The sequence below is a fragment of the Salvelinus namaycush genome, chromosome 25 (genome assembly GCF_016432855.1).
Source record: "Salvelinus namaycush isolate Seneca chromosome 25, SaNama_1.0, whole genome shotgun sequence".
NCBI lineage: Eukaryota > Metazoa > Chordata > Actinopteri > Salmoniformes > Salmonidae > Salvelinus > Salvelinus namaycush.
In genome coordinates, this window is record NC_052331.1 from 24,225,472 (window position 1) to 24,252,130 (window position 26,659).

Sequence of the window (26,659 nt, forward strand, 5' to 3'; positions counted from 1 at the left end):
TGGTGGCCATTTTGGATTCCTAACATAGTTGAAGTACACAAAAATATTGAGTACAGGTACACACAACAAAACAAATCTAATTTAAAACATTAAAACAACCATTTAACAGTATTGTAGCAGCCATATTGAATTTAGAGAAAAATCTAATGGGGGCTCCTAACACATTTGCAAGACTAGGGGCTGAACATGTAACAATCCAGAGGAACCTTAGAATGAATTTGTTTTAGTTTTCAGTGTCTGAGCCCACTTGCCTTAGAGCTGATTGCAATAGCCACAACATCAACACGTGTAACTGTATGCATTTGTTGTCAGGGAGGACCATACAGCATTGAATGAAAGCAAAGTTCATCATAAATATTCATAGTTGATATTTACACCTATTGTATCTGTGTGCTTACAGGTCTATATTCCTAAAATGATCCATATTCCCAAAATGCTTAATATATCCTAATGCTGTGTGTATATCTATCAATTGAACCACTTTTGTAGTAAAATATTTGTTTACAACCATCCATTTCATATATATTCACAGTTCCTAGGCCATCATTGAAAATAAGAATTTGTTCTTAACTGACTTGCCTAGTTAAATAAAGGTCAAATAAAATTAAATAAAAAGAGAAGTTAGATATGGGAAAAAGTCAGACAAAAACTAAAGTCCTTTTTGAGGATGGATATCTAGCCTACTAGATCTGTATTAATGGCAGACCTCTACAAAGTGATATGTCGATACAATAAAACCACAGATCAAAGGGAAACCTTTATCAGTATCTTTAATAAAAAAAATCTAAATCGACACTATCAAAACCCAATCATGCCTTTGCACTCTTATTTATCCCTCCTCTATGCAAAACCCCAGAGAGAATAGAACATTCTTTGTAGAACTGTAAAGAATGGCTGGGGCTTTAAACTGGACAGAGGAAAATAAATCAAACGCATAAGTGTGACAAGTTGTTTTATTAATGAAAATGTAACTGCAACTGGCATGTATCAAAATATCAATTTGTCAAAGCTTTTCACAAAATAGTTTGCCACAAAAGTTCCTACCCAAAAATGACTTACATCAAAATGGTAAACAGTTTTATCAAACAGTCTTGCAATAGTAACCAGAAAATACACATTTTTGCCATATGAAAAGCACCGGTTTTCATTCGATATACTGAAAGTCCAACCAGAGACACAATCGTGTCTTGTGTACAGAATCAAAAAACAATACCAAAAATAAATTAAATATGGAATGTTATGTTATGACTGGATCACTGTCCAATCTACTAATGCCAAGTCATTTCCTTTTCACACCAGAGGCAAACAGTTGGACAATGCATTGAGAGAAGACGATCGACCTTATAAAAAAAAAAAATATTAAAAAAATAACTGGTTTGGTCACTTAGTTTTGTGCATAGTTTAAAGGTATCTTTTGCCAGTCTTAAAAGTTGTCTGTTTGCATTCTAGAAAGGGCTTCGACTCTCTAAAATAACATTGTAGATCATGGCATAGCCCTACCAGAGGCAGACCACCTAATATCAACTTGAATAAGTAGTCATGCTGTTTATACCCTCAACTCAGGTCATCTGTTACTAGTATGGAAGAGTGGTTATTCAAGTGTTGAAAGAATGTTAATGCCATAAAAAATAGAATCTAGATTCTATGGTTAAGGCCACACGCATGCCCCGTTTCCCCATTACAAAACATTGTTATTAGGCTACGGTTAAATCCCCAACACTGTACACCATATCAGTAAAGAAATACATTGATTTCATACCACATCCAATGGCCTTTTGTCACACAAGTAGTCTCTGAGCTGACTGACTATTGGGTCATAAAACCCGTTATAGTTCACAGTGCAAGGAGCAACGAACGGACCATCACAGTCCTTTCAGGGCATTTGTGTTGTTCTGCAATCAGATGTTTGTTCAGTGTGTTGTCAATAGGACAAGTACTTCATGTGAGTGGTTATTCACATACAGTATGAGCTTTTCTTTACAGAACCAATGTTTAATATGTGAAATGCAGCACAAAAGACGCTTGTAAACAGTCTTCAGAGGCACCAGTGAAGTGGGCTCGTCACATTTCTTGTACGAGGAAGTATTACTATTAGTCTGAAATGCAGCAACACACAGAAGCTTGTCTCATTCATTCAACATGAACCTCTCTCTTTGAATACAAGGTTTCCCCACTTTAAAAACATTAACAAAATGTTTGCAAATGGCACTTTAATCAGAAGGGTCTTGTTGAAAACATTCCCTTCAGGTCTCTGTTAAAAGGGTGACGTGTCAAATTAGTGATGTCAGAGCAGAACTACAGTACAAAATTAAATAAAAATACATACAGCAGAAGCAACATGAGGTATATATGTATTGCTCTATGTTAAAGTAAAAGGTCCAAATTCAATAAATTAAGTTAAATTACATAAAAAACAAAAACAGTGGTTAACCTAGATGCGGAGCGTGTGGCTGAGTTGCAGGGAGTGCTGGGTAATGTCGTTTCTGTCGGATGCGGAGATTCATTTCACTCTTTCTCACCTCACCGTGGGCGCCAGTCATGCTTGGCATGTCATGACCCTTTGCTTCCCTGAGGTAATACTTTGGAGTTTGAGTCTTTGGTGGGAGGAGTCCTCTGTTCCTCTGAGGCCCTACTAGAGCTAACCTCCTGCTTGTCCCTCCCCTCCTTCCAGCCGTGCTTGTTCAGGCTCAGGTGGCTCATCATGGTCTGGGACAGCCGTGTGTTGGAGAAGCGTGACCATTCCACAAACAGAGGCTCTACCACGTACGCCATAAAGCCTACAGGAGAAGACATCTCTCATTCAGAGCAAGTTCTGACAATAAATCACACAATGCTGCTAAGGTCAGAAGCAGAAAAACCCAACCACAAGCAAATGTATAAATATTAAGTAGGAGCACATTTGAAATCATTGTCAGTAGCCTTATCCGAGCCAGAATCGGCCAGGAGGATGACTGTAGCATGAGGCAGCTTGATGTACAAGTACACCCCTGGACAGGTCACTAAATCATAGTAAAATATAAATTAATTATATACTTAATCATATGCAGACTTAGATTAAGAGGGGTAACCTTACCAATCTGTATATTGGCAACCGAGTTGGATTGCCTGTCACAGAGTGGGGTTACTTCAAGATTATGTTTCCGCTCAATGTCACCTGATGAAAAGAAGGATTGGTTAATACTTAGTATATAAACCGCACTGTCACGCTTGTGTGCACTCTTAATAAACACCTGGATTAAGATCAGAGAGGATTAGCCCAGTACAGAGTTTCGGGGTATAGTACCTTGGTGGAAGAACTCCTCTGTCACTTTCTCGCTCCACTGTTTGCTGAGTTTCCACGGTCGGCAGGGGTTGCAAATGTCCGCACACTTCAGAGCCATCTTACAAGGTCAATGAGGAAAACAGAGTGGAGACTCAGGAAAAGGACAACATATAACTCAGTTTGTCTCGGTCTCTCTCTTTCCTCTCCATCAGCCTCAACTACATGGATGATTCACTTTTACTGTTTCAAGCTGCACATTTTGCAACACTTCAGTCCCTCAGAGATTCACATGATCTCTTAATGCCACAAATCACATCACAACAGTTCAAAAGGGTGATGGATAGTACAGTCATTTATGCTGCTTTTGTTTGGTGGGAAACACCTTGCTCACCTGAAGGATAAAGTGTCGATGTCCTCCGTTAGTGAGGCAGAGGTCTCCCTTGTCCAAGTGTGTCCTGAACTCTGAAAGATAGTCATTCTGCCTGCTGATGTCTGTAGCCAGAATCAGGGATCCAAGCCGCTCCTCCATGTTCAATCTAAATGACAACAACATCCAATCAATATTTATTAGTATATACAGTAATGAAACAGTTATTTTCATAAACAAACGAAAAGGCCTTTTTTACTGCAATGGGTGATTACACAAGTCTGAAGATACATTTAAATGAGCTAAATCTGGGACCCCATAGTTAGTATTACACTACCGGCAAAAGTTCCAGAACACCTACTGATTCAAGGGTTTTTCTTTATTTTTTAAACTATTTTCTACATTGTAGAATAATAGTGAAGACATCAAAACTATGAAATAACACATAGTAACCAAAAAAAGTGTTAAACAAATCAAAAGAGATACTTCAAATAGCCACCCTTTGCCTTGATGACAGCTTTGTACACTCTTGGTATTCTTCTCAACAAGCTTCATGAGGTAGTCACCTGGAATGCATTTAAATTAACAGGTGTGCCTTCTTAAAAGTTAATTTGTGGAATGTCTTTCCTTCTTAATGCGTTTGAGCCAATCAGTTGTGTTGTGACAAGGTAGGGGGTATACAGAAAGCCCTATTTGGTAAAAGACGAAGTCCATATTACAGTAAGAACAGCTCAAATAAGCAAAGAGAAACGACAGTCCATCATTACTTTCAGGTCAGTCAATACGGAACATTTCAAGGAATTTTAAAGTTTCTTCAAGTGCAGTCTCTAAAACCATCAAGCGCTTTGATGAAACTGGCTCTCATGAGGACCGCCACAGGAATGGAAGACCCAGAGTTACCTCTGCTGCAAAGGATAAGTTCATTAGTTACCAGACTCAGAAATTGCAGCACAAATAAATGCTTCACAGAGTTCAAGTAACAGACACATCAACATCAACTGTTCAAAGGAGACTGTGTGAATCAGGACTTCATGGTCAAATTGCTGCAAAGAAACCACTACTAAAAGGACACCAATAATAAGAAGAGACATGCTTGGGCCAAGAAACACAAGCAATGGACATTAGACCGGTGGAAATGTGTCCCTTGGTCTGGAGTCCAAATTTTTGGTTTCAACCGCTGTGTCTTTGTGAGACGTGGTATGGGTGAACGGATGATCTCCGCATGTGTGGTTCCCACTTTGAAGCATGGAGGAGGAGGTGTGATGGTGCTTTTCTGGTGACACTGTCTGTGATTGATTTAGAATTCAAGGCACACTTAACCAGCATGACTACCACAGCATTCTGCAGCGATACGCCATCCCATCTGGATTGGGCTTAGTGGGACTATCATTTGTTTTTCAACAGGACAATGAACTAACATACCTCCAGGCTGTGTAAGGGCTATTTGAACAAGGAGAGTGATGTGTTATTGACTGTACGTTTGTTTATCCCATGTGTAACTCTGTTGCTTGTGTCGCACTGCTTTGCTCTATCTTGGCCAAGTCACAGTTGTAAATGAGAACTTGTTTTCAACTGGCCTTCCTGGTTAAATAAAGGGGAAATAATACATTTTTTAAAAGATGGAGTGCTGCATCAGATGACCTGGCCTTCAAAATGCCCCGACCTCAACCAAATTGAGATGAGTCGGACCGCAGAGTGAAGGAAAAGCAGACAACAAGTGCTCAGCATATGTGGGAACTCCTTCAAGACTGTTGGAAAAGCATTCCAGGTGAAGCTGGTTGAGAGAATGCCAAGAGTGTGCAAAGCTGTCATCAAGGCAAAGGGTGGCTATTTGAAGAATCTCAAATATAAATACATTTTGATTTGTTTAACACTTTTTTGGTTACTACATGATTCCATGTGTTATTTCATAGTTTTGATGTCTTCACTATTATTCTACAAAGTAGGAAATAGTACAAATAAAGAAAAACCCTTGAATGAGTAGGTGTTCTAAAACTTTTGCCAGTAGTGTACATAAACTAAATGTCTTAGTGGATGTAGATGTAGTTTTAAATAGACTAGATCTGATCACTGGCAGTAATCACATGCATCTCATATATCCAAATCAAGCACATTACATAGCGATCCTAATCCAATCAAACTTTTTTCACGGCACACATCAAAACACCAGATTTGAGGAAACTAAATTCAGAGGATGGCCTCTCATTCTCTGTATCCAGTAACAAAACAAAAATGTCTCTCTCTCTCCCCCTAAGGGGACAAATAAAGTTAGAATTTAATATAGCAGGTGCCCTGTCTGAACTGACCGGTCTTCAGTGGGGAGGTGGGACAGCAGGTCTGATTCGCGGAGCAGGCCCACCGCAGACTTCCAGTGGTGATTCTCCAAAACTGAGCTATTCTACAAAAGGGCAAACAGAACCCCAAAAATACTTGTATTACTCATTACAGAGGTCAATATATTGTACATGGGCTAGTTGATGTCTGATGCCAGCTATTAACATGTACTTCAAAGTCATTCAACATTTGATGGAAAACTACATCAGCATTTTATCCATCAGACTCTCAAATAATAACGAGTAGAGAGAGAGTAGAGTAGTACTTTATTGACCCCAGTTTGGGAAATTGCTTAATCACCACAAGCATCAGCATTGAGCCCCTGTGTTATTTCCAGTATAGGGCCTTACCTTGTACAGTGCTGCTAGGTAATGGTCCGTTTTGATGAGGAAAGGCTGGTTGACACCTGGATGGTCCAGATCATGGGTGGCAGCAGCCAGCAGACCCAGCAGGAGATCACAGGAGGTCAGCGTCTCAGCAAGCTGCAAACACACAGAACCCTCCTCATCAGACTCCTCACGAAGAGTCACAGTTGGAACAAACCTCTCCAGGTGTACTTGTAGAGTCATATTATTTTACTGAAGGATACAAGCTCAAATGTCTTACCAGAATCTACACATCCTTCTACAAAAACAAACAAACACAAAAACACATACAGGGTTTCGAGTATCGATATACTTTATGCCCTTATTCTTACAGAGTATATAATTCAGGTGTAGATGAGCAATTTGTTAGTGGTAAACCATGTCATTTTTTCTCACCTTGGGCTCCTGCAGGTAACAATACATGGCCTGAGTCACATCTGCAGCGTGGACTGCATTGTGGTAGGGGTTCTGGCAGCGGTAGTCCTCTTGAATCATGACTAATAACAACACAAACACATTGGTTATTCAGTTCATTTGCAGATGGTTTCAACTACGCATCACCACTTCATTCAAGTAGACAATATTGGGTTTAAATAAATCCATGTCCAAATGCAATATGGTGCATTTAATCATTTCAAAATGTATTTATTTCCTTACCTAAAAATCTTCTAAGTTTAACCATGTCCAACTGGAAGAGCTCAATTAACCCATAAGTGTTGAATAAGTGAAAGGTCAGGTTGACGAGGCTGTTCCCTGTCAGAAAGCAGAACAGAAACAATGAATTAACAAATGCACAATAACACTAGTCTGTAATAACAGACAAGGAACACAGTCTTACTCTTCAATCTAAAGTTGAATTTCAACCACATATAATTAGTCTGACTAGCAAAACGCCATCCACAACAAAATCACATTTCATTCTCCAAATTTATACAAACTATTATGTTTCATGACTGAACATTTTCCAAATAGAGAATGGAGAGCAATGTGTCAAGGTGAGCCATAAAGCCAACATGTATTGCATCTGCTATTCTTAAACAGCAGAGGGCAACAATCACCTAGGAAAACACCGTACCGTTCGTAAGTCTGTCAAACAGGAAAATATCAAAGTTCCAGTTTCCAACCTTCTGCAGCATTAACTGAAACATATGAAATATTATACAGTTAGGCCTACTCAGTGATACTACAACACTAACATCTACAGAAAAGATGTACTGTTGCTAGAGAGATTGGCAGTGGCACTGACCTTGGCTTGACCTGTGAAGTCATCGTCAAGGATGTAGCCTAGAGGGTTGGAGGCTGGGATGCCGTGAAAGAACCGTGACGAGTGGAGGTACCTCTGAAAGCTCAGCAGCCTTCGGACATTCCTGGCAGACACAGGCCACGCAGCCTCAGGTCGGGCTATGGAAACATAAGTACAGAACCATTTACATTAGCTATGGTGAAATGCACCGACTCTCTTTTAAAGCTAAGCCAAGTTTATATAGCTAACAACTGAATCCATTTCAAGTAAGAGTAACATCATGCTTTGTTGCATTATCTTTCAAGAAGATTTCAGGAGATGTCCATATTTTCTTTCTTTTCCATAAAGTCTACTTTCAAGTTGCAGTTAGCTAGCTAGGTCACATGTTGTTAAAACAAACACCAGGATTTGTCTGTTGGCTTTTTGAGGTCTTGAACACTAAAAAGTTTTCAAACAAAATTCTATCACAGAATTCCATACTCTTCATCTGCTTGTAAAACAAAGGAATGTACACTCTCTGTATTAAAAGCATAGCACTGCATATCATTCAGGACAACGTAAAATACACACCAATACAATAAGTCAATAACAAATCGGGCTAATACTGTTAGTTGGTTTATTGTACTAACATCAATATACAACAGATGCATTTGACAGAGTGTGAATAACCTATGTTTACTGTGAAACTTGATGAAAAGACGAATGAAAACTACCAAGCCAATTCAAACAGTGAGTAGCCCTAAAACTCCATCTGCACGGACAGAGGACAAACAGAGGATTTGAGCCTGCCATACCGTGGCCACCCCCACCACTGTGACTAGTGCAAAGGGGTGTGAGTGTGCAGACATGCTGCTGACACAGCAGTCCATTCTCTAGCCAGCTGGCAGCCCACCAATCTCAGTCCTGCATTGTCAACGCTCACTCACCAACCATGGCAGACTAGCAAGCCTCAAAAAGCTTTTTGCAGCAAACTAGCATTCTAGAAAATGATTCGAAAGATCAAGGCACCTACAGACAGAGCCAGAACAAATTAATGTCTAATGTCTAACAGGCGATGGTCCCCAACAATTCTAAAATGCAATATCGATTGCTGGAAAATGTTGCACAGTCAGCAAACACAATACATAAGATCACATCAATAGGACAGCCAGCTGGATGGCTTCCATTTATCAATTTGTTAGAGACACTTTGAACAATGGTATTTTTAGACCTTTTCAGACAATTCAATTTGACAAGTGACTAATATCATAAATGCTTTCATTTCATTAATTCAAGCAGATGACAGTTTAAAAGTAGCAAGAATAACACTCAAGTTTCATATCCATTAGATGCACTACCTACATTTACATGAGTGATGTTTAGTGTTTACTTCATACAGTATCTGCCATTTAGTTCATACGTCTATGTATCAGACAAAGGGTTACTTCTATCATAAGAGCAACAAATCATGGATTGCAAAAAGGTTCAGCTTCTTTATTGATAGAAGATATTTCAAGGGATGGTGGCACATTGAAATGGGAGTTTTTGTTTCTTACTTACAGTGCAAAGTTCGGAAATCGACATATAAGTAGGGATGAGACCCTCTTCGCTCTGGTTCAAACCCCACCTGGCTTCTGACTCTCACATCTCCTAGAAGGAATGGGAAAACATAGTCCTCAAGGTACTTGCAATAATGAGGGGTTTTATTTAGTAAATCATTGGGCCTGTTAAGACTGAGGCTCTGTCCCAAATGGCACCCTATTCCCTATGCAGTGCACTACTTCTGACCAGGGCCCCAAAGGCATCTGATCAAAGGTTGTGCACTTTATAGGGTGCCATTTGGGAAGCAAAGGCTGAGGCGACACAGACAAAAGCTAAGCAGGAAGCCTGGCTGTGACACAGTGCCAAAGTGACTATTAGTATTCACACTGGTGTCAGTGTAGAGCTGGAGAAGAGGCAGGCCTCTCTATTCAGACTAGATCAAAACAGACTCTGCAGTTTTACCAGATAAGAGTTATGTAGTTAATAGGTAATACAATATGTTATCTAGTTAGGAGACATCTTATATCTTACATTCCTCACCTGTGATATAACATATATTTAAGTACTGTTATCCATACGGAATAAGAAAGAGTAAGTGTTTAAGAACCTGTATTCATAAGAGACCATGAATAAAGGATCTTAAAACAGAAACACATACCTAGCTATACTGACTGAGAAAGGGTAAGAATACCCACACGTCTTTCATTTCCAATCTTTTGTGTACATTGCAGCAGCAGAGAGATTGCTTACAGGGGCTTGCGAAAGTATTTACCCACCTTGGCATTTTTTCTATTTTGTTGCCTTACAGCCTGGAATTAAAATGTATTTTGGGGGGGTTTGTATCATTTGATTTACACAACACTTTGAAGGTGCAAAATATATATTTTTATTGTGAAACAAACAAGACAAAAAAACTGAAAACTTGAGCGTGCATAACTATTCACCCCCCAAAGTCAATACATTGTAGAGCCACCTGTTGCAGCAATTACAGCTGCAAGTCTCTTGGGGTATGTCTCTATAAGCTTGGCACATCTAGCCACTGGGATATTTTTCCCATTCTTCAAGGCAAAACTGCTCCAGCTCCTTGAAGTTGGATGGGTTCCGCTGACGCACAGCAATCTTTAAGTCATACCACAGATTCTCAATTGGATTGAGTTCTGGGCTTTGACTAGGCCATTCCAAGACATTTAAATGTTTCCCCTTAAACCACTCGAGTGTTGCTTTAGCAGTATGCTGAAATCTCTGGAAAACTGAAACAGGTTTCCCCTCAAGAATTTCCCTGTATTTAGTGCCATCTATCATTCCTTCAATTCTGACTAGTTTCCCAGTCCCCGCCGATGAAAAACATGCTGCCACCACCATGCTTCACTGTGGGGATGGTGTTCTAAGGTGATGAGAGATGTTGGGTTTGCGCCAGACATAGCGTTTTCCTTGATGGCCAAAAAGCTCAATTTTAGTCTCATCTAGCCAGAGTACCTTCTTCCATATGTTTGGGGAGTATCCCACATGCTTTGGGGAGTCTCCCACGTTTGCTTATTTTTTTCTTTAAGCAATGGCTTTTTTCTGGCCACTCTTCCGTAAAGCCCAGCTCTATGGAGTGTACGGCTTAAAGTGGTCCTATGGACAGATACTCCAATCTCCGCTGTGGAGCTTTGCAGCGCCTTCAGGGGTATCTTTGGTCTCTTTGTTTCCTCTCTGGTTAATGTCCTCCTTGCCTGGTCTGTGAGTTTTGGTGGGCGGCCCTCTTTTGGCTGGTTTGTTGTGGTGCCATATTCTTTACATTTTTTAATAATGGATTTAAATCGTGCTCCATGGGATGTTCAAAGTTTTGGATGTTTTTTTATAACCCAACACTGATCCGTACTCCTCCACAACTTTGTCACTGACCTGTTTGGAGAGCTCCTTGGTCTTCATGGTGTCGCTTGCTTTGTGGTGCCCCTTGCTTAGTGGTGTTGCAGACTCTGGGGCCTTTCAGAACAGGTGTATATATACACACTGAGATCATGTGACACTTAAATAAAGTCCACCTGTGTGCAATCTAACTAATTATGTGACTTCTGAAGGTAATTGGTTGCACCAGATCTTATTTAGGGGCTTCATAGCAAAGGGGTTAATACATATGCACACACCACTTTTCCATTTTTCATTTTTTGAAACAAGTAACTTTTTTCATTCCACTTCATCAATTTGCATTATTTTGTGTATGTCCATTACATTGAAATCCAAATAAAAATCTATTTAAATTACAGGTTGTAATGCAACAAAATAGGAAAAACTCCAAGGGGGACGAATACTTTTGCAAGGCACTGTATCTACTGAATAACAAACACACATCAAACCATTTCTTAAATAATCAATATCCTTATGGATGGTGAAAAGGTAGGTGAAGGTCATACGATATGTTAAAATATTCATGGAGTGCTAAAAAAATATCATACCATACGTACCGAGCATCCGAATGTAGAGAGCCGTTTGATCCTCACTGTCATAGGAGATCGCCCCTCGTCTCTGCAAGAAAAGGATCATTTAGACAAAACTCTTAGAATAAAACAATTGTTGGGGTGTTTTGTTCCCCTCTAGGAAAAGGATGACGCAAACGTTGCAAATTCCCCTGTATTTCAAAAGCCCTCCAAATGAATTTACATAACTTTAATGACGTACATTTTAAACAGAGGGGTGGTGGTAAAATAAGCAGGTTAGCATTTTTCGTCACGAATCTTGTTCTTGCCAGTCACAAGCTGGCACAGCCAAAGTCATAATCAGATTTTAAACCTAACCTTAACCACACTGCGAACCTGCATGTTAATTAAGTCAGCCCCCTGCACCTCTCTGATTCAGAGGGGTTGGGTTAAATGCGGAAGACACATTTCAGTTGAATACATTAAGTTGGACAACTGACTAGGTATCCCCCTTCCCCTTTAACCCTAATGCCTAACCCTAACCTTAAAGACCAAAAAGTATTTTTATTTTTTTTGCCAATTTGGACTTTTTGGCTGTGGAATCTGACTTTGTGGATGTGCTATCTAGTGGAAACCAGCACACCCCAGTCAGTTCCTCTCCGCTCTCCTCTCCCTCTGCAGCAAATGCTGGCTCAGTGCCACATCTGGGTGTCCCCAGATGGCATCAAATTCTAACTATGACGTCAATCTGCGCAACCTATTTGTATAAATGATATTCCTCCATCAGCCCATCCCTAGCCGCAAAAGTGTTGTTGAATGAAAAGGCATAAAAAATAAAAATGCCATACGGACTTCTATGGCCAGTGGCTGTATTTATACAGTCTTGCATGTGACCTTGCATTGAAGTTAGATTACAAGACCTAATATCAAATTAACTGCTGGGCTATACCATACCAGTATACAACTGTAAGCCAAGTCAAAAAAGATCAGAGAGGACTGACAGTGAGCAGGGGTGATTAGAGTAATATGCTCCAGGGGGTGACCATGGAGGGAGGCCGAGGAAGGTTGACCTACAATATAGGAGCTGGGCCATTCAACACAAGATTGGCCCAAGGATAATTATGATGTTTTGGATCTTCCTGAAATGAAATCCATAGAAAGACCATTTGGGGGAAGGAGGTTTGGCATAACTTTGAAATCTGTATCCAAAATAATTATTGAGAAATAACTAATTCAAGTTGGGAGATGTGACAATTTGGCCTGCTTTCAGACACTACAACAATGAGTCTGTATTTGCTTTAAAAATATCGTTTTGGTGTCATGTGAAACTTACCGTGTGCTCTGAAATAGGATTAGTGTTTAGATTAAGAATACCATTTCTGTACAAACATTTATGTATAATAAAAACTACATATACAGTCGTGACCAAAGGTTTTGGCATGCTGTCAATTAACTTCTGGGCCACGTCCTGACTGGTGGCAGCCCATTCTTGCATAATCAACGCTTGGAGTTTGTCAGAATTTGTGGGTTTTTGTTTGTCCACCCGCCTCTTGAAGATTGACCACAAAATCTCAAATGGGATGGGGTCTGGGGAGTTTCCTGGCCATGGACCCAAAATATCAATGTTTTGTTCCCCGAGCCACTTAGTTATCACTTTTGCCTCATGGCAAGGTGCTCCATCATGCTGGAAAAGGCATTGTTCGTCACCAAACTGTTCCTGGATGGTTGGGAGAAGTTGCTCTCGGAGGATGTGTTGGTACCATTCTTTATTCATGGCTGTGTTCTTAGGCAAAATTGTGAGTGAGCCCACTCCCTTGGCTGAGAAGCAACCCCACACATGAATGGTCTCAGGATGCTTTACTGTTGGCATGACACAGGACTGATGGTAGCGCTCACCTTGTCTTCTCCGGACAAGCTTTTTTCGGAAAGGGGATTCATCAGAGAAAATGACTTTACCCCAGTCCTCAGCAGTCCAATCCCTGTACCTTTTGCAGAATATCAGTCTGTCCCTGATGCTTTTCCTGGAGAGAAGTGGCTTCTTTGCTGCCCTTCTTGACACCAGGCCTGTGTTCTGTTACCCATAGATAGACTGGCGATAAAAAAAAAATCAATTTAAGGAAGGCCAGCATCCTGGAGTCACCCCTTCACTGTTGACGTTGAGTGTTTTGGAGGTTACTATTTAATGAAGCTGCCAGTTGAGGACTTGAGGCGTCTGTTTCTCAAACTAGACACTCTAATGTACTTGTCCTCCTGCTCAGTTGTGCACCGGGGCCTCCCACTCCTCTTTCTATTCTGATTAGAGCCAGTTTGCGCTATTCTGTGAAGGGAGTAGTACACAGCGTTGTACAAGATCTTCAGTTTCTTGGCAATTTCTCACATGGAATAGCCTTAATTTCTAAGAACAAGAGTAGACTGACGAGTTTCAGAAGGAAGGTCTTTGTTAGCTAACACAACGTGCCATTGGAACACAGGAGTGATGGTTGCTGATAATAGGGCTCTGTACACCTATATAGATATGTATTTTTTTATGGAATAAGAAAATCTGCCGTTTCCAGCTACAATAGTCATTTACAACATTAACAATGTCTACGCTGTATTTCTGATCAATTTGATGTTATTTTAATGGACAGAAATGTGCTTTTCTTTCAAAAACAAGGACATTTCTAAGTGACACCAAACTTTTTAATGGTAGTGTACATGTAGGTAGAGTTAGTGACTATGCATGGATAATAACAGAGAGTAGCAGCAGCGTAAAAGAGGGGGGAGGCTTATGCCCCCTCCCTGTTGCACACAACAAGCTTCCATTCCCTCTGTTACAAGGGGTCTTATGGCTAATTTAAGGTGAACACGTTAACCCTGTTAAGGTCAACTCTATTACTTTATTTGGCAGCAATTACTATAGCAATTTAACGTCGAGATGGGAAAATTAGTTTTTTAATGAAGTTTAATTCTATGACAGAATGTTCAAATTAGTTGAAATTAAAAGTTCTATATGTCCAAGTTACACTTCTCAAAAGGCATCGAATTGGTGGAACAACCCGAATACTGGCTGCGACCCCTCTCTGTTTGCAGAGTTGTTTTCCTATTGTGTTTATGGAGCAGCTAATGACAAAGTATATACTGACATGGATTGGACATTGCGCTGCTTCTCTACTATTTTACTGAGTGAGAGTAATCTATTCCATTGTCTGACTCATCCTATCTCTAGTTTATCATCCTCATTTCAAACCACATACTGCCAATTGCACAAGGTCTTAGTTTATGGGCAGACAATACTATAACACTGCATATTGCCTAGGCTATAGTTTTAAAAAAGCTAATCTAATATGAACTAAAACAGACAAAGCAGTATATGAAGCCTTGGTTTGAAGGCAGTATTTGTAGTACCAACAACACCATTGTTAACACAAATCAGTTGTTTATGGCAGCCAGAGCCGGGGTATATCAGGCCCTCACACAAGGGCTGTAAGACATCCAAACTTGCTGTGCCCAAATGTGCTTCAGACAAGCTATCCAGACAAGCAACTGGCATCTCCCTTTAAATGGCGCTATGTGGGCTGTGCCGGCTTGCCTCGCTGTACTGCAAACACTGTGGCGTCTGTCAGGCTGGGACGGACATATGCCTCCATTCCTCACGCCACTCGCTCCTGTTAAAATGCTTGACCTTAGATGCTACATTCACAAGTCAACACACAACTGCTGCTCACGACTCTGCTCTCAGCGTAATCTCAATGCAAGTGGACTGGCTTCATCATTCAATAAATCTCAGTACGTCATCGTGATTGATTACTTTTGACAACAATGGAATCAGACACACACAACATCCTTTCAAACACAGGGGTACAGTTTCTTCCAAAAACCATCAGGTTTGGTGAATGAACAGAAATGCACTGTTATTCCTTACTACTATTTCTGTTACTACACATACTACCACTGTATTACTACTACTACCAGGGATCTAAAAATCAAAAATCAAAATCGTTGGTAACACTTAAAAAGTTAGGAGCACCAGAAAATATATATATTTTTAACTGATTGAGATACAGCCTATATTAATTCTAGCTACTTTTGAAGCACATGTTGTGCCCTAGAAACTAATATGTAACCCTGTAAAGGCATTTGTTTATTATAAAAGGGTTTATTATTAAGGGTCCATGATTACAAGTTATCAAACCAGTTCACACAGTTGGTTAACTCGAGACACCTTTAGTGTCTTCAGAGTTAGGTAAATCAGCCTTTAGTTTTTCTGCTCTATATGTTTGGAATAATCTCCCCAAAACAGTACTCAGAGGCCTTAGTGTCCCTGGGACAGTTTAGAAGGTGGACAGAAGAATTTGAATGACGAATGTGTGTTAGTCGATTGTGTTTTGTACGAAAAGATTGTGCCGACAGATATGGCAGCTCTGCTTCTAGCTCCTAAGCAACGTTGCAGTGTTTTCTTGTGTGTGCTATTTCTTAAATCATTAGCCCAGAATGTTTTTGGTGTTATTACATACAGCCGGAATTAACTTTATATTTTACAAGCATTTTGTAACACCCGCAATAACATCTGCTAAATATGTGTATGTGACCAATAAAATTTGATTTGATTCATTTATGTTTGTCTGTGCAATTTGTGTCGTGCTGTATTTTACATTGTATTCGATTTTTTTGTTATAAAATTGTATATGCAGGACTCTTGAAAAAGAGACACTGGTTTCAATGGTGACTCCTTGCTAAAAGAAAATTAAAAAGAAAAGCTAAAATGTTGATACAAATACCTGTTCTTGAAATTACGAAGTAATTTGTGGAATATTAGGTTTCTACATTGTGTAAAAAGCACTGTTTCCTATTGAGACGTACTACATTGACATTCTTAAATTGACAGTGTACAATTTTCAAGTTTGTGTGTGATCATTGATCTCCTGAAGAAGCTATCCCTTTTCCATTATTTCTGTGCCCCCAAATGTTTGGATATACTGGTCAATTTACCAGGTTGCTAGCTAGCCTAATGAGGTAATATGATGGAAGAAGGTGTTAAAGGCCTGCGAGTAGTTTTAGAAAGGCTCACAACATGGTTTATAAATGTAAAATGTGGCCCACCAATGGAGATGCAAACAGCTCCAGCGCCAATGCGCAATAGAAGTAAAATAAAATACCTAGCGCCGGAATTATGGGACACAATTTTTGAACAGTTTGGGCTAGAAACAAGCGGTTTCCACACTGTAAACGAACGATATCCTTTAAGTTGAGCATAATAGTGCGTCCCCTGTCTATCGAAAGTTGATGTTGTTGCTATGCAACTTCTTGCTACCTTGTTAGCATAACAAATTACTAGCTAGACATTTTATGACTGAGTGTGTTCTTAAATTCAAATCTGGAGTGCCAGAGTGTACTCTGGGCGTTCGTAAATTCAGAGTGTTGTCAGATTGTCAGTTTGTAAATTTGGAGCGTTCAGAGTGCACACTGGACGCTCTGGCTGAGGAGTAGGGTTGATTTGAGCATTCTGACCTTACAACGGCAGTCAAGCTAACTGGCTAACTTTGGCTAGCTACTTCCAGACACAAATGAGAGAACACCTCACTCTGACCATTTTACCTGCTCTAGCAGAGCTGGTTAGGTAGTTTTCATGTTAACCAGAGTGTTGGTGACTGTAACTGTGCTGCTGGCAACAATTTAATTATGCTTTTTTGAAACATTTATTGACACTAGCAATATTCAACTGGTGTTGAGCGTTTGTAAATTCATCAGTTATTCTACGCTCTGGTACACTCAGATGAGACGAGGTGAAAAATCGGAGTAGATAGCCAGTGCGAATTTACGAAAGCACCCAAATGTCCATTGAGAATGCACAACAAATATACCACTTAGCTAAACTAAGAATGACGGGAATAATCAAGTCAATAAACATTGGGTAGTGGGTTAGATATCATATAGTTAATATACATGCAAGTTTGATGTATTAGTAGCCAACTAACATCAGGTAGCTAGCTAACTTACCGGTACATACTGCGGTAATGATATGCTATGTGGTTTGTAACGATAGCGTAGGTAGCCAATTGTCAGCCAACATAACGTGTAAGGTAACTTATTTGAAAAGTCATTACTTTATTACATTGCTCAACATTTTCTTAACATTTGTCATAATTAGTTAAAGCAATGAATTTGTATCCGCTCTTGTTGGACTTCAGCTGCATATTTTCCACCATTTTCTTAAAATCTGAAAAAGATGTGAAGCCATGCCCATTTTCTGAAGAATGGCATTATGGGGCCTAAAAGCACAGAAATAGTGTATACTTGTATACTTCGTATTTTGGCGAATGTAGTACAACATCTGGGAACTTATGGCATACTAACTATATCAATACTATGACCAATAAGCATACAGTTCTGGACCTGTTAGTTGTTTAGCACCCCCTAGTGGCAGTTTAAGCACAGCAGTGTAGCATTTACCCGTTTGTGTCATGTGACAGGAAGCAGTTTTCAGAAGTGAAGCAAAATGTAAGATGTGCAAGTGTGACAGAGTAGTTACAATTCTTCAACATCCTTCTTTATAAGCTTTGTATGACGCAATGTCTAAATACATTTGTTTATTAACACAAGGTAAATGTTTCACATAATTAATGTTTCTGTAAAAGACGAATAATCTAGTTAGCCGTTAGCTACTTTGCATTAGCTTCAATGCTCTCTCTCTCTAGGGACACCTAGCTGAGCAATATCAAGCATACAGTTGCATTCTAGTAACTTTATTTTATATTTGGCTCTAGATTGAGTACTCTTATTCCTTATTTCATACAGTTATTGTGGAAGACATTCTGTGCTCTATACTACTGTAACTGAAAACATGTACTTTTGTGTTTGTTGCAGTTACAATGTGATTCAAGTAAACTTCCAAAACGGCACCCTGCTTCTCAGAGTTATTTGAATGAGTGTTTAGCTAACTGGATAAGGGCTACTGTACATTTAGCGAGTGCAGTATAGTGAAAAGACAAGCACGGCTACCCGTAAGAGAGGAACCTCCAAGTGCAGCAGCAAGGATTAAAGAGTTAACAGGCTGTCATCTCGGCGCAGAGCAAGCCATCACGACAACGCCAGCTTAAGTCTTCCCCCTACATGCCACACTTCCCTCACATCATCATGGCAGAAAGTAGTAAGGAAAATGCTACGCAGCAACCCGAAAACATTAAAGAGAAACATGGAGCATTCGATGCAGTCTATAAGTTCTCGCTCTTACAAAATCAGTCAGTCCGAGGTCGTCAGCCAGTTCAAGGGCTAGTATAGTGGTCGCCAAAGCGAGAGCCAAAGCAGAAGCAGGCCAAGCAACTTATGTGAAGAGAGAGATAGCCATTAAGATTAAGAAGGCCCGCCTCGAAGCTACCTTGGATGCCCTGCAGGAAGAGAAAAAGAAAGATGCTGCTCTAGCTGAAGCAGAAATACTGGAGGCAGCTCTACAGGAAGTAGATATTGGTTTGGCCGGCAGGTTCTCACCCCCAGTCCCACGTCAGAAATGCCTCCAGCGCACCTTGGACTATGTGATACACGCTAGCCTTAGTTCAAGTCAGCAGTTCAACAGAGTGAGGGACAAAGAACCATGTGACTCTGCTGGCACAGTTACATCAGGTAACATGCAATGTGCCACCAACCAAACACACACAGATGAACAAACTACAGCAGGTCATACGACCCTCGCCAGCCCGAGTAAGGCCAACAACCAGAGGAATGGGGGGATAAAAGAAGAAAGTCACCAGCAGTTTCCTACTTGTTCCCATGGGAACCCCTGCAGAGCCTCTACTCAAGGTGAACATGGCCTAAGCCCCACCACCTATGACCTTGCCAAGTACCTTGCCCGCAGCCAGTTGGTCCCCACAGGGTTAACCACATTCGATGATGAACCTGAGAACTATTGGGCTTGGAAAGCATCATTCCGTAATACCACATCAGAGCTAGGCCTTTCAGCAGGAGAAGAGCTTGACCTGCTCATCAAATGGCTTGGCGCAGAGTCTTCGAGCAGGCACGTAGGATAAAGGCAGTCCATGCCAGACATCCGCCAGCTGTGCTGATGCTGCTCTGGAAGAGACTTGAGGAAAACTATGGTTCACCCTAAGCCATTGAAAGGGCTCTCTTTGCCAAGTTGGAGAACATCCCCAAGGTGGCAAATAAAGAACCCCAGAGACTCTGACCTTAGAGATCTACCATTGGAGCTCAAAGCTGCAAAGCAAGATGGCTACTTACCTTGCCTATTGTATCTGGACACATCCAGAGGGGTAAGCCCTATTGTAGAGAAGCTCCCATATGGCCTGCAGGAAAAGTGGACATCATACAGGTCAAAATTCAAGCTAGAAAACAACGTCACTTTCCCTCCATTCTGGGTGTTCACCAACTTCATCCGTAGAGAAGCCAAAGTCAGGACAGACCCCAGCTTCAACCTCTTTTCCTCCCATGCGGCACCCGTCAGAAGAGACAAGCAAGACAGACACGGGAAGACATTATCTGTCCACAATACACATGTATCTTCAACAAAGAACACGGGGGATCAGAAGAAACGAGTGGATTTGAATAAGCACTGCCCGATCCACAACAAGTTTCATCCGTTAAAGAAGTGTAGAGGTTTCAGAGAGAAGTCCCTGGAAGACCGCAAACAGTTCCTCAAAGAGAACTGTGTGTTTTCAGTGCTGAGCTCCAAACGCTTTGAGCATTTCTCCAAATGGAACAGTCTCATAAGGACAGTAGCACGCTTAATCCACATAGCTTAGATCTTCTCTCAGACTGCACAAGAGAGCAGCTGCCATGGATGGCATATCTGTCTGAAGAATCGCACTGAAGAAGAGCTAGAAAGAGCCAAAGTCCTGTGATAGAGTGTCCAAGACGAGTGTTATGCAGAGGAATTTAGGTGCATAGCAGCAGAACGCAGTTTTCCTACCTGACAGCAGTCTACGAAGTCTGCATCCCATCATTGATCGTGACGGACTGCTCAGAGTTGGAGGCCGAATCTAGCAATCTTAATTAGGAACAAACGATGGCAACCACATCATCATTCTAGTTCGTCACCAGCTGGCAACCTTGCTTGTGCGTCACCCCCATGAGGCCGTGAAGCATCAAGGGAGATATTTCACAGAGGGTGCCATACGAGCAGATGGATTCTGGTTGGTTGGAGCTAAGAGATATCAGCGGTGCACTCTTCAAGTGTGTCACGTGCAAGAAGCTCCGCGGGAAGACAGAACACCAGCAGATGGCAGAACTGCCAGCTGAGCGGCTACAGGTAGCACCACCTTTCGGCTACAGGCGCGGACGTTTTCGGCTACAGGCGCGGACGTTTTCGGCTACAGGCGCGGACGTTTTCGGCCCATGGGAGGTGGTCTCACGCCGCACCAGAGGAGGGCACGCCAATAGCAAAAGGTGGGCGGTGATATTCTCGTGCATGTGCACAAAAGCTGTACACATAGAAGTAATTGAATCACTAAGTGCTTCCAGCTTCATAAACGTCCTGAGAAGATTCTCCTCAGAGGCATAGCAAAGCAGATACGTTCAGATTGTGTTACAAACTTTGTTGGTGCTTGCCGAGACCTGAGGATGGATGGATCAAGCTCCAGTTCAGAAAGCGTGGAGAGGTACAGTTGAGGTCGGAAGTTTACATACACTTAGGTTGGAGTCATTAAAACTCGTTTTTCAAACACTCCACAAATTTCTTGTTAACAAACTATAGTTTTGGCAAGTCGGTTAGGACATCTACTTTGTGCATTACACAAGTAATTTTTCCAACAATTGTTTATAGACAGATTATTTCACTTATAACTCACTGTATTACAATTCCAGTGGGTCAGAAGTTAACATACACTAAGTTGACTGTGCCTTTAAACAGCTTGGAAAATTCCAGAAAATTATGTCATGGCTTTAGAAGCTTCTGATAGGCTAATTGACAACATTTGAGTCAATTGGAGGTGTACCTGTGGATGTATTTCAAAGCCTACCTTCAAACTCAGTGCCTTTTTGCTTGACATCATGGGAAAATCAAAAGAAATCAGCCAATTTGTAGACCTCCACAAGTCTGGTTTATCCTTGGTAGCAATTTCCAAATGCCTGAAGGTACCACGTTCATCTGTACAAACAATAGTACGCAAGCATAAACACCATGGGACCACGCAGCCGTCATACCCCTCAGGAAGGAGACGCGTTCTGTCTCCTAGAGATGAACGTACTTTGGTGCGAAAAGTGCAAATCAATCCCAGAACAACATCGAAGGACCTTGTGAAGATGCTGGAGGAAACAGGTACAAAAGTATCTATATCCACAGTAAAACGAGTCCTATATCGACATAACCGGAAAGGCCGCTCAGTGAGTGGTGAGGAAAGTCAATGTGAGAGTCGTCAAGGAGGGAACTATGAAAGTCTTCTCTCGGCCTGCTCCAAAACTGCCATAAATAAAGCCAGACTACGGTTTGCAACTGCACATGGGGACAAAGATCGTACTTTTTGGATAAATGTCCTCTGGTCTGATGAAACAAAAATAGGACTGTTTGGCCATAATGACCATCATTATGTTTGGAGGAAAATGGGGGAGGCTTGCAAGCCGAAGAACATCATCCCAACCGTGAAGCACGGGGGTGGCAGCATCATGTTGTGGGGGTGCTTTGTTGCAGGAGGGACTGGTGCACTTCACAAAATAGATGGCATCATGAGGGGAAAAAATTGTGGACATATTGAAGCAACATCTCAAGACATCAGTCAGGAAGTTAAAGCTTGGTCACAAATGGGTCTTCCAAATGGACAATGACCCCAAGCATACTTCCAAAGTTGTGGCAAAATGGCTTAAGGACAACAAAGTCAAGGTATTGGAGTGGCCATCACAAAGCCCTGACCTCAATCCTATAGAACTTTGTGTGGGCAGAACTGAAAAAGTGTGTGTGAGCAAGGAGGCCTACAAAGCTGACTCAGTTACACCAGCTCCGTCAGGAGGAATGGGCCAAAATTCACCCAACTTATTGTGGGAAGCTTGTGGAAGGCTACCCAAAACATTTGACCCAAGTTATACAATTTAAAGGCAATGCTACCATGCATGTAAACTTCTGACCCACTGGGAATGTGATGAAAGAAATAAAAGCTCAAATAAATCTCTACTATTATTCTGACATTTCACATTCTTAAAATAAAGTGGTGATCCTAACTGACCTAAGACAGGGATTTTTTTACTAGGATTAAATGTAAGGAATTTTGAAAAACTGAGTTTAAATGTATTTGGCTCAGGTGTATGTAAACTTCCGACTTCAACTGTATCTCCAAGAACAGAAATGTATCTGGGTGTTCAACCCACCTCACTCATCCCATATGGGTGGTGCATGGAAGCGGATGATTGGCATTGCATGTCGTTTCCTCGACTGCATGCTCCTCCAATGTGGATCTTCCCGCCTTACACATGAAGTCCTGACAACACTGATGGCCGAGGTCACTGCAGTGATGAATGCCAGGCCTCTCATCCCAGTATCTTCAGACCCGGAATCACCCCTCATCCTCACTCTAGCTATGCTCTTGACCCAGAACACTGGCGTCCCCCCTTCTCCACCAGGCAAGTTCGGGGAAGTTGAACTCTACAAGCAAGAGTGGAAGCAGGTACAAAGTCTAGCGGACACCTTTTGGAACAGGTGGCGGAGGGAGTATCTCTGCACGCTGCAGAGCCAACGCAAGTGTCAGGACAAGAGGCCAGATCTTAAAGAAGGGGATGTTGTCTTAATGAAGGACAGTCAGGCTAAAAGAAATTAATGGCCTATGGCCATCGTTGTGAAGACCCTTCCCAGCTGGGATGGGATGGTGAGGAAAGTCAACGTGAGAGTTGTCAAGGAGGGAACTATGAAAGTCTTCTCTCTGCCTATTTCAGAAGTGGTTCTCCTTCTTTCTTCGGAAGACCCCAGTGATCAGAGTTAGGTTTATGTGGGATCGTTAAAGACCCCAGGAGGGGAGTGTTCTGGACCTGTTAGATGTTTAGCACCCTTAGTGGCAGTTTAAGTGCAGCAGTGTAGAATTTACCTGTTTGTGTCATGTGACAAGAAGCAGTTCAGAAGTGAAGCAATGTGTAAGATGTGCAAGTTCTCCCTAGGGACACCTAGCTGAGCAATATCAAGCATACAGTTGCATTCTAGTAACTTTATATTTGGCTCTAGATTGAGTACTCTTACTCCTATTTTCATACATTTAGTTCAGTTATTGTGGAACACATTCTGTGCTCTATTCTACTGTAAGTGAAAACATGTACTTTTGTGTTTGTTGAGGTTTCACAATGTGATTCAAGTAAAAATCCAAAACGGCACCCTGCTTCTCACGGAGTTATTTGAATGAGTGTTTAGCTAACTGGATAGCTGGACAAGGGCTACTGTACATTTAATGAGTTCAGTATACAGTACATACTATATACTCAATTTTACATCACAAATAGTACGGTTAGTATGAGTATTCGAACACAGCTATAGTTTGATGCCCTTCCATTGGCTCCGTTCCAGCCATTATTATGAGCCGTCCTCCCCTCAGCAGCCTCCACTGCATGTAATGCACCCTGGACTGAAGAGGTAGACAAATAGGAGAAATGTGTTAGACCATCTATTAAATTACACATTTCTCGACATAGGAATATTGCAAAAATATTATCAAATGGCTCATTTGAGAGGAGACAACCTCCCACGTTATGACATCGGTCAGTATTGAAATCTGACATGTATGATAGACGTTTTCACCAACTAAAAGTAATTTTCCTATTAACTTCCAGTTTAGTGAGAGTGGCTTTATCGCAATGCTACGTCATACCGGCCAAATCTCTGCCTGCTTGAACGGCAATAGCTGAGAAACACATGAAAACATGAAATTACCCAGGGAAGTGATAGAACATCGCCCAGAGATGCACAAAAACAATACAACATTCAAAATGGGTGAATCGTTACTTTAAGTAGCTAATGGGATTTAAAGGGATCTGTGAAAGATTCCAGTACTGTTGGATAAACCCTTACCCAAGCTCAGTTTCAGCTAATGAAACAAAACACCGCTGGCCTGTGGGAAATTGCTTGCAGAGAGAAAGCTGTCTAATTAGCAGCAACAGGATTGGGTTTCAGGATTGTCCACTGGGAAAATCACACAAACCACATGGAGCAAAGAGAACCACTCAAATGTCACCACTCACTTTCCCACCACCCAAAGAGTCAATGACACCTCAATGATTTTGGACATAGAACTTTTGTCATTAAAGCCCCCATGCAGTATTTTTTAAATCATCACTGTGTATCTAATAAATCACTGTATGTATTTTTTATTGAAAATAACTCCAAATGTATTTTCAGCATTTATTTCCCTGAGCCTCCCTTTGCCATTGAAATGTTCAGTCTGATCATGTTGGCGAGTTGATACACATTTAAATATATTTACATACACAGCCCTGATTGGCAGATCGGTTCGTCAACACTCTAGAGAGCCTACCCCCTTACCACTTCAAAGTAGGAGGACACATACGCAAATAAAAGATGACTTGTCATTGGTCAGAATAATCAGATCAAATTGTAATGTTATGCTCTGGACCAAAAACTCCAAAAACTCCAAAATTCCAGACAAAATTCCTTACACTAAAATGGCATTATCATCATTTTCACAATTTCAGAGTATAATTTCGACCTCATAGTGTGGAAATATCAATAAATAAACAGGAAATCACTTCTGACAGCACTGCCCCATTAAATACTTAAATTATGACGGAACCCTAACATGTCCCCACTGGTGTACCTAAAAGATAAACATCAAGCACTACAACATTTGACCATACTACTACGAAAACTATTTCACTAAAATACAATGTGGTATTCTGCTTATACTGTACCATTTGAAAGTCTCAACTGTTCCTGATGAAACTTGTCAAAATCAAAACAAAATATCAGTCCCTGAGAATAGCAGACGATCACAGTGTGAGCTCATAGTGACACACCCCACCTCCTTTCCCAGTAAGGAAGTAAACAGACACACAGTCCATCTGTCTACGCTGGAGATATCCTTTTCAAAATCAAATCAGCTCAGTGTTGATAAAGAGGCAGCGATAGTTTACCTAGTAGTCCAAACTGACTGTCTGCTGGTGTCAGAGTCCCTACCGTACCTTGTGGGAAATCCACCTCATTAGAATCAAAACCAAGGACCAGATCAGTACAATTCCCATTGGACCTCGCGGCCGAGGATCATAGTCCCTCTCCCTGGCTGTACATGCGTGTGTTTCTGTGTCGTGGTTTCGGCCCTGATAAATATTAGCAGACACGCAGACGAAGGACAGCTCAAGGCCCAGGCAGGCAGGAGGGGACAGAGGGACAGACAGGGAGTAAGTGGAGCCTTGTGCAGCTGTCTTAGCTCCAGTGCTAGCTATCACCTGACTGACTGCCCACTCCTAACACTCCTGGGACTGCCTGACTGGCTTGCTGTATAGGGGAATGCACCAGGTCACCCAGCTGCCAGCCAAGCGAAGGGCTGGTATGAGCGTCACACACCACGCTCTCTCCCTTCAGCCCTGGAAGGACTGTTCAGCACTTTGGCAATAGCCAAACAACATCATAAACACTGACACAGACAAGGGGTGGGGTAGAGGAGCACGGTGTACATCACTCTTACACCTCTGTCAAACCCCTACGTCATGAATAACGTGACAAACTAAAAAAGTGCCAAAGAGATGACTGCCTAGCCTGGCTTCTACAGTATGTGTGCCTTTCTGTAAGCATGGCAATTTTGGGAGTTGGCATACAATCATATGAATACTCAACATGAAACATGGAGCACATAATGAGAGCTATGCTTTTAGTCAAATCAATCCAGTGTTGATAAAGATAGATTTTACCTAGTTGTCAAAAATCCACCTTGTGGAAAATCCACTTTGTTAGAATCACAACCAAGTACCAGATCAGTACAATTCCCATTGGACCATCTGGCAGAACATCATGAGTGTTCCCAGGCCTTACTGTACATGTACTTCATCTTGCCGCAGCAACATGAGTCCAAAATGATGTGCTGCCAAGGTTAAGACAAAAAGTTTATACTATGAGTATTTAACATGAGGGGAATGAGATCACTGACGTTCCCAAGTCTCTGTTTTACTATGCACTTAACGTCATCAGAACAATGTGGCTCCTTTCGCTACATAAAGAAAGATTCAGTTGTACTGTTAACATGTTACACAATACAAGTC

The 26,659-nt window shown here is 41.3% G+C and overlaps 1 protein-coding gene across 2 annotated transcripts in view; it reads right to left on the minus strand.

Moving 5' to 3' along the window:
* Positions 1–935: 935 nt before the first annotated feature.
* Positions 936–26,659, minus strand: part of LOC120020379 (high affinity cAMP-specific 3',5'-cyclic phosphodiesterase 7A-like) — a 31,454-nt gene continuing 5,730 nt past the window's right edge. The window contains exons 2-13 of one of the 2 annotated variants that reach the window (XM_038963982.1): positions 11,540–11,600; positions 9,111–9,200; positions 7,575–7,729; positions 7,404–7,467; positions 6,986–7,081; positions 6,725–6,825; positions 6,314–6,445; positions 5,936–6,027; positions 3,654–3,798; positions 3,284–3,380; positions 3,074–3,154; positions 936–2,777 (exon numbers count right to left, since the gene is read on the minus strand). In XM_038963982.1, the coding sequence (XP_038819910.1) occupies positions 2,551–2,777; positions 3,074–3,154; positions 3,284–3,380; positions 3,654–3,798; positions 5,936–6,027; positions 6,314–6,445; positions 6,725–6,825; positions 6,986–7,081; positions 7,404–7,467; positions 7,575–7,729; positions 9,111–9,200; positions 11,540–11,600 (1,341 nt within the window). In that variant the 3' untranslated portion in view covers positions 936–2,550. The remainder of the gene's footprint in view (positions 2,778–3,073; positions 3,155–3,283; positions 3,381–3,653; positions 3,799–5,935; positions 6,028–6,313; positions 6,446–6,724; positions 6,826–6,985; positions 7,082–7,403; positions 7,468–7,574; positions 7,730–9,110; positions 9,201–11,539; positions 11,601–26,659) is intronic. The other variant, XM_038963983.1, reaches the window with a different exon arrangement.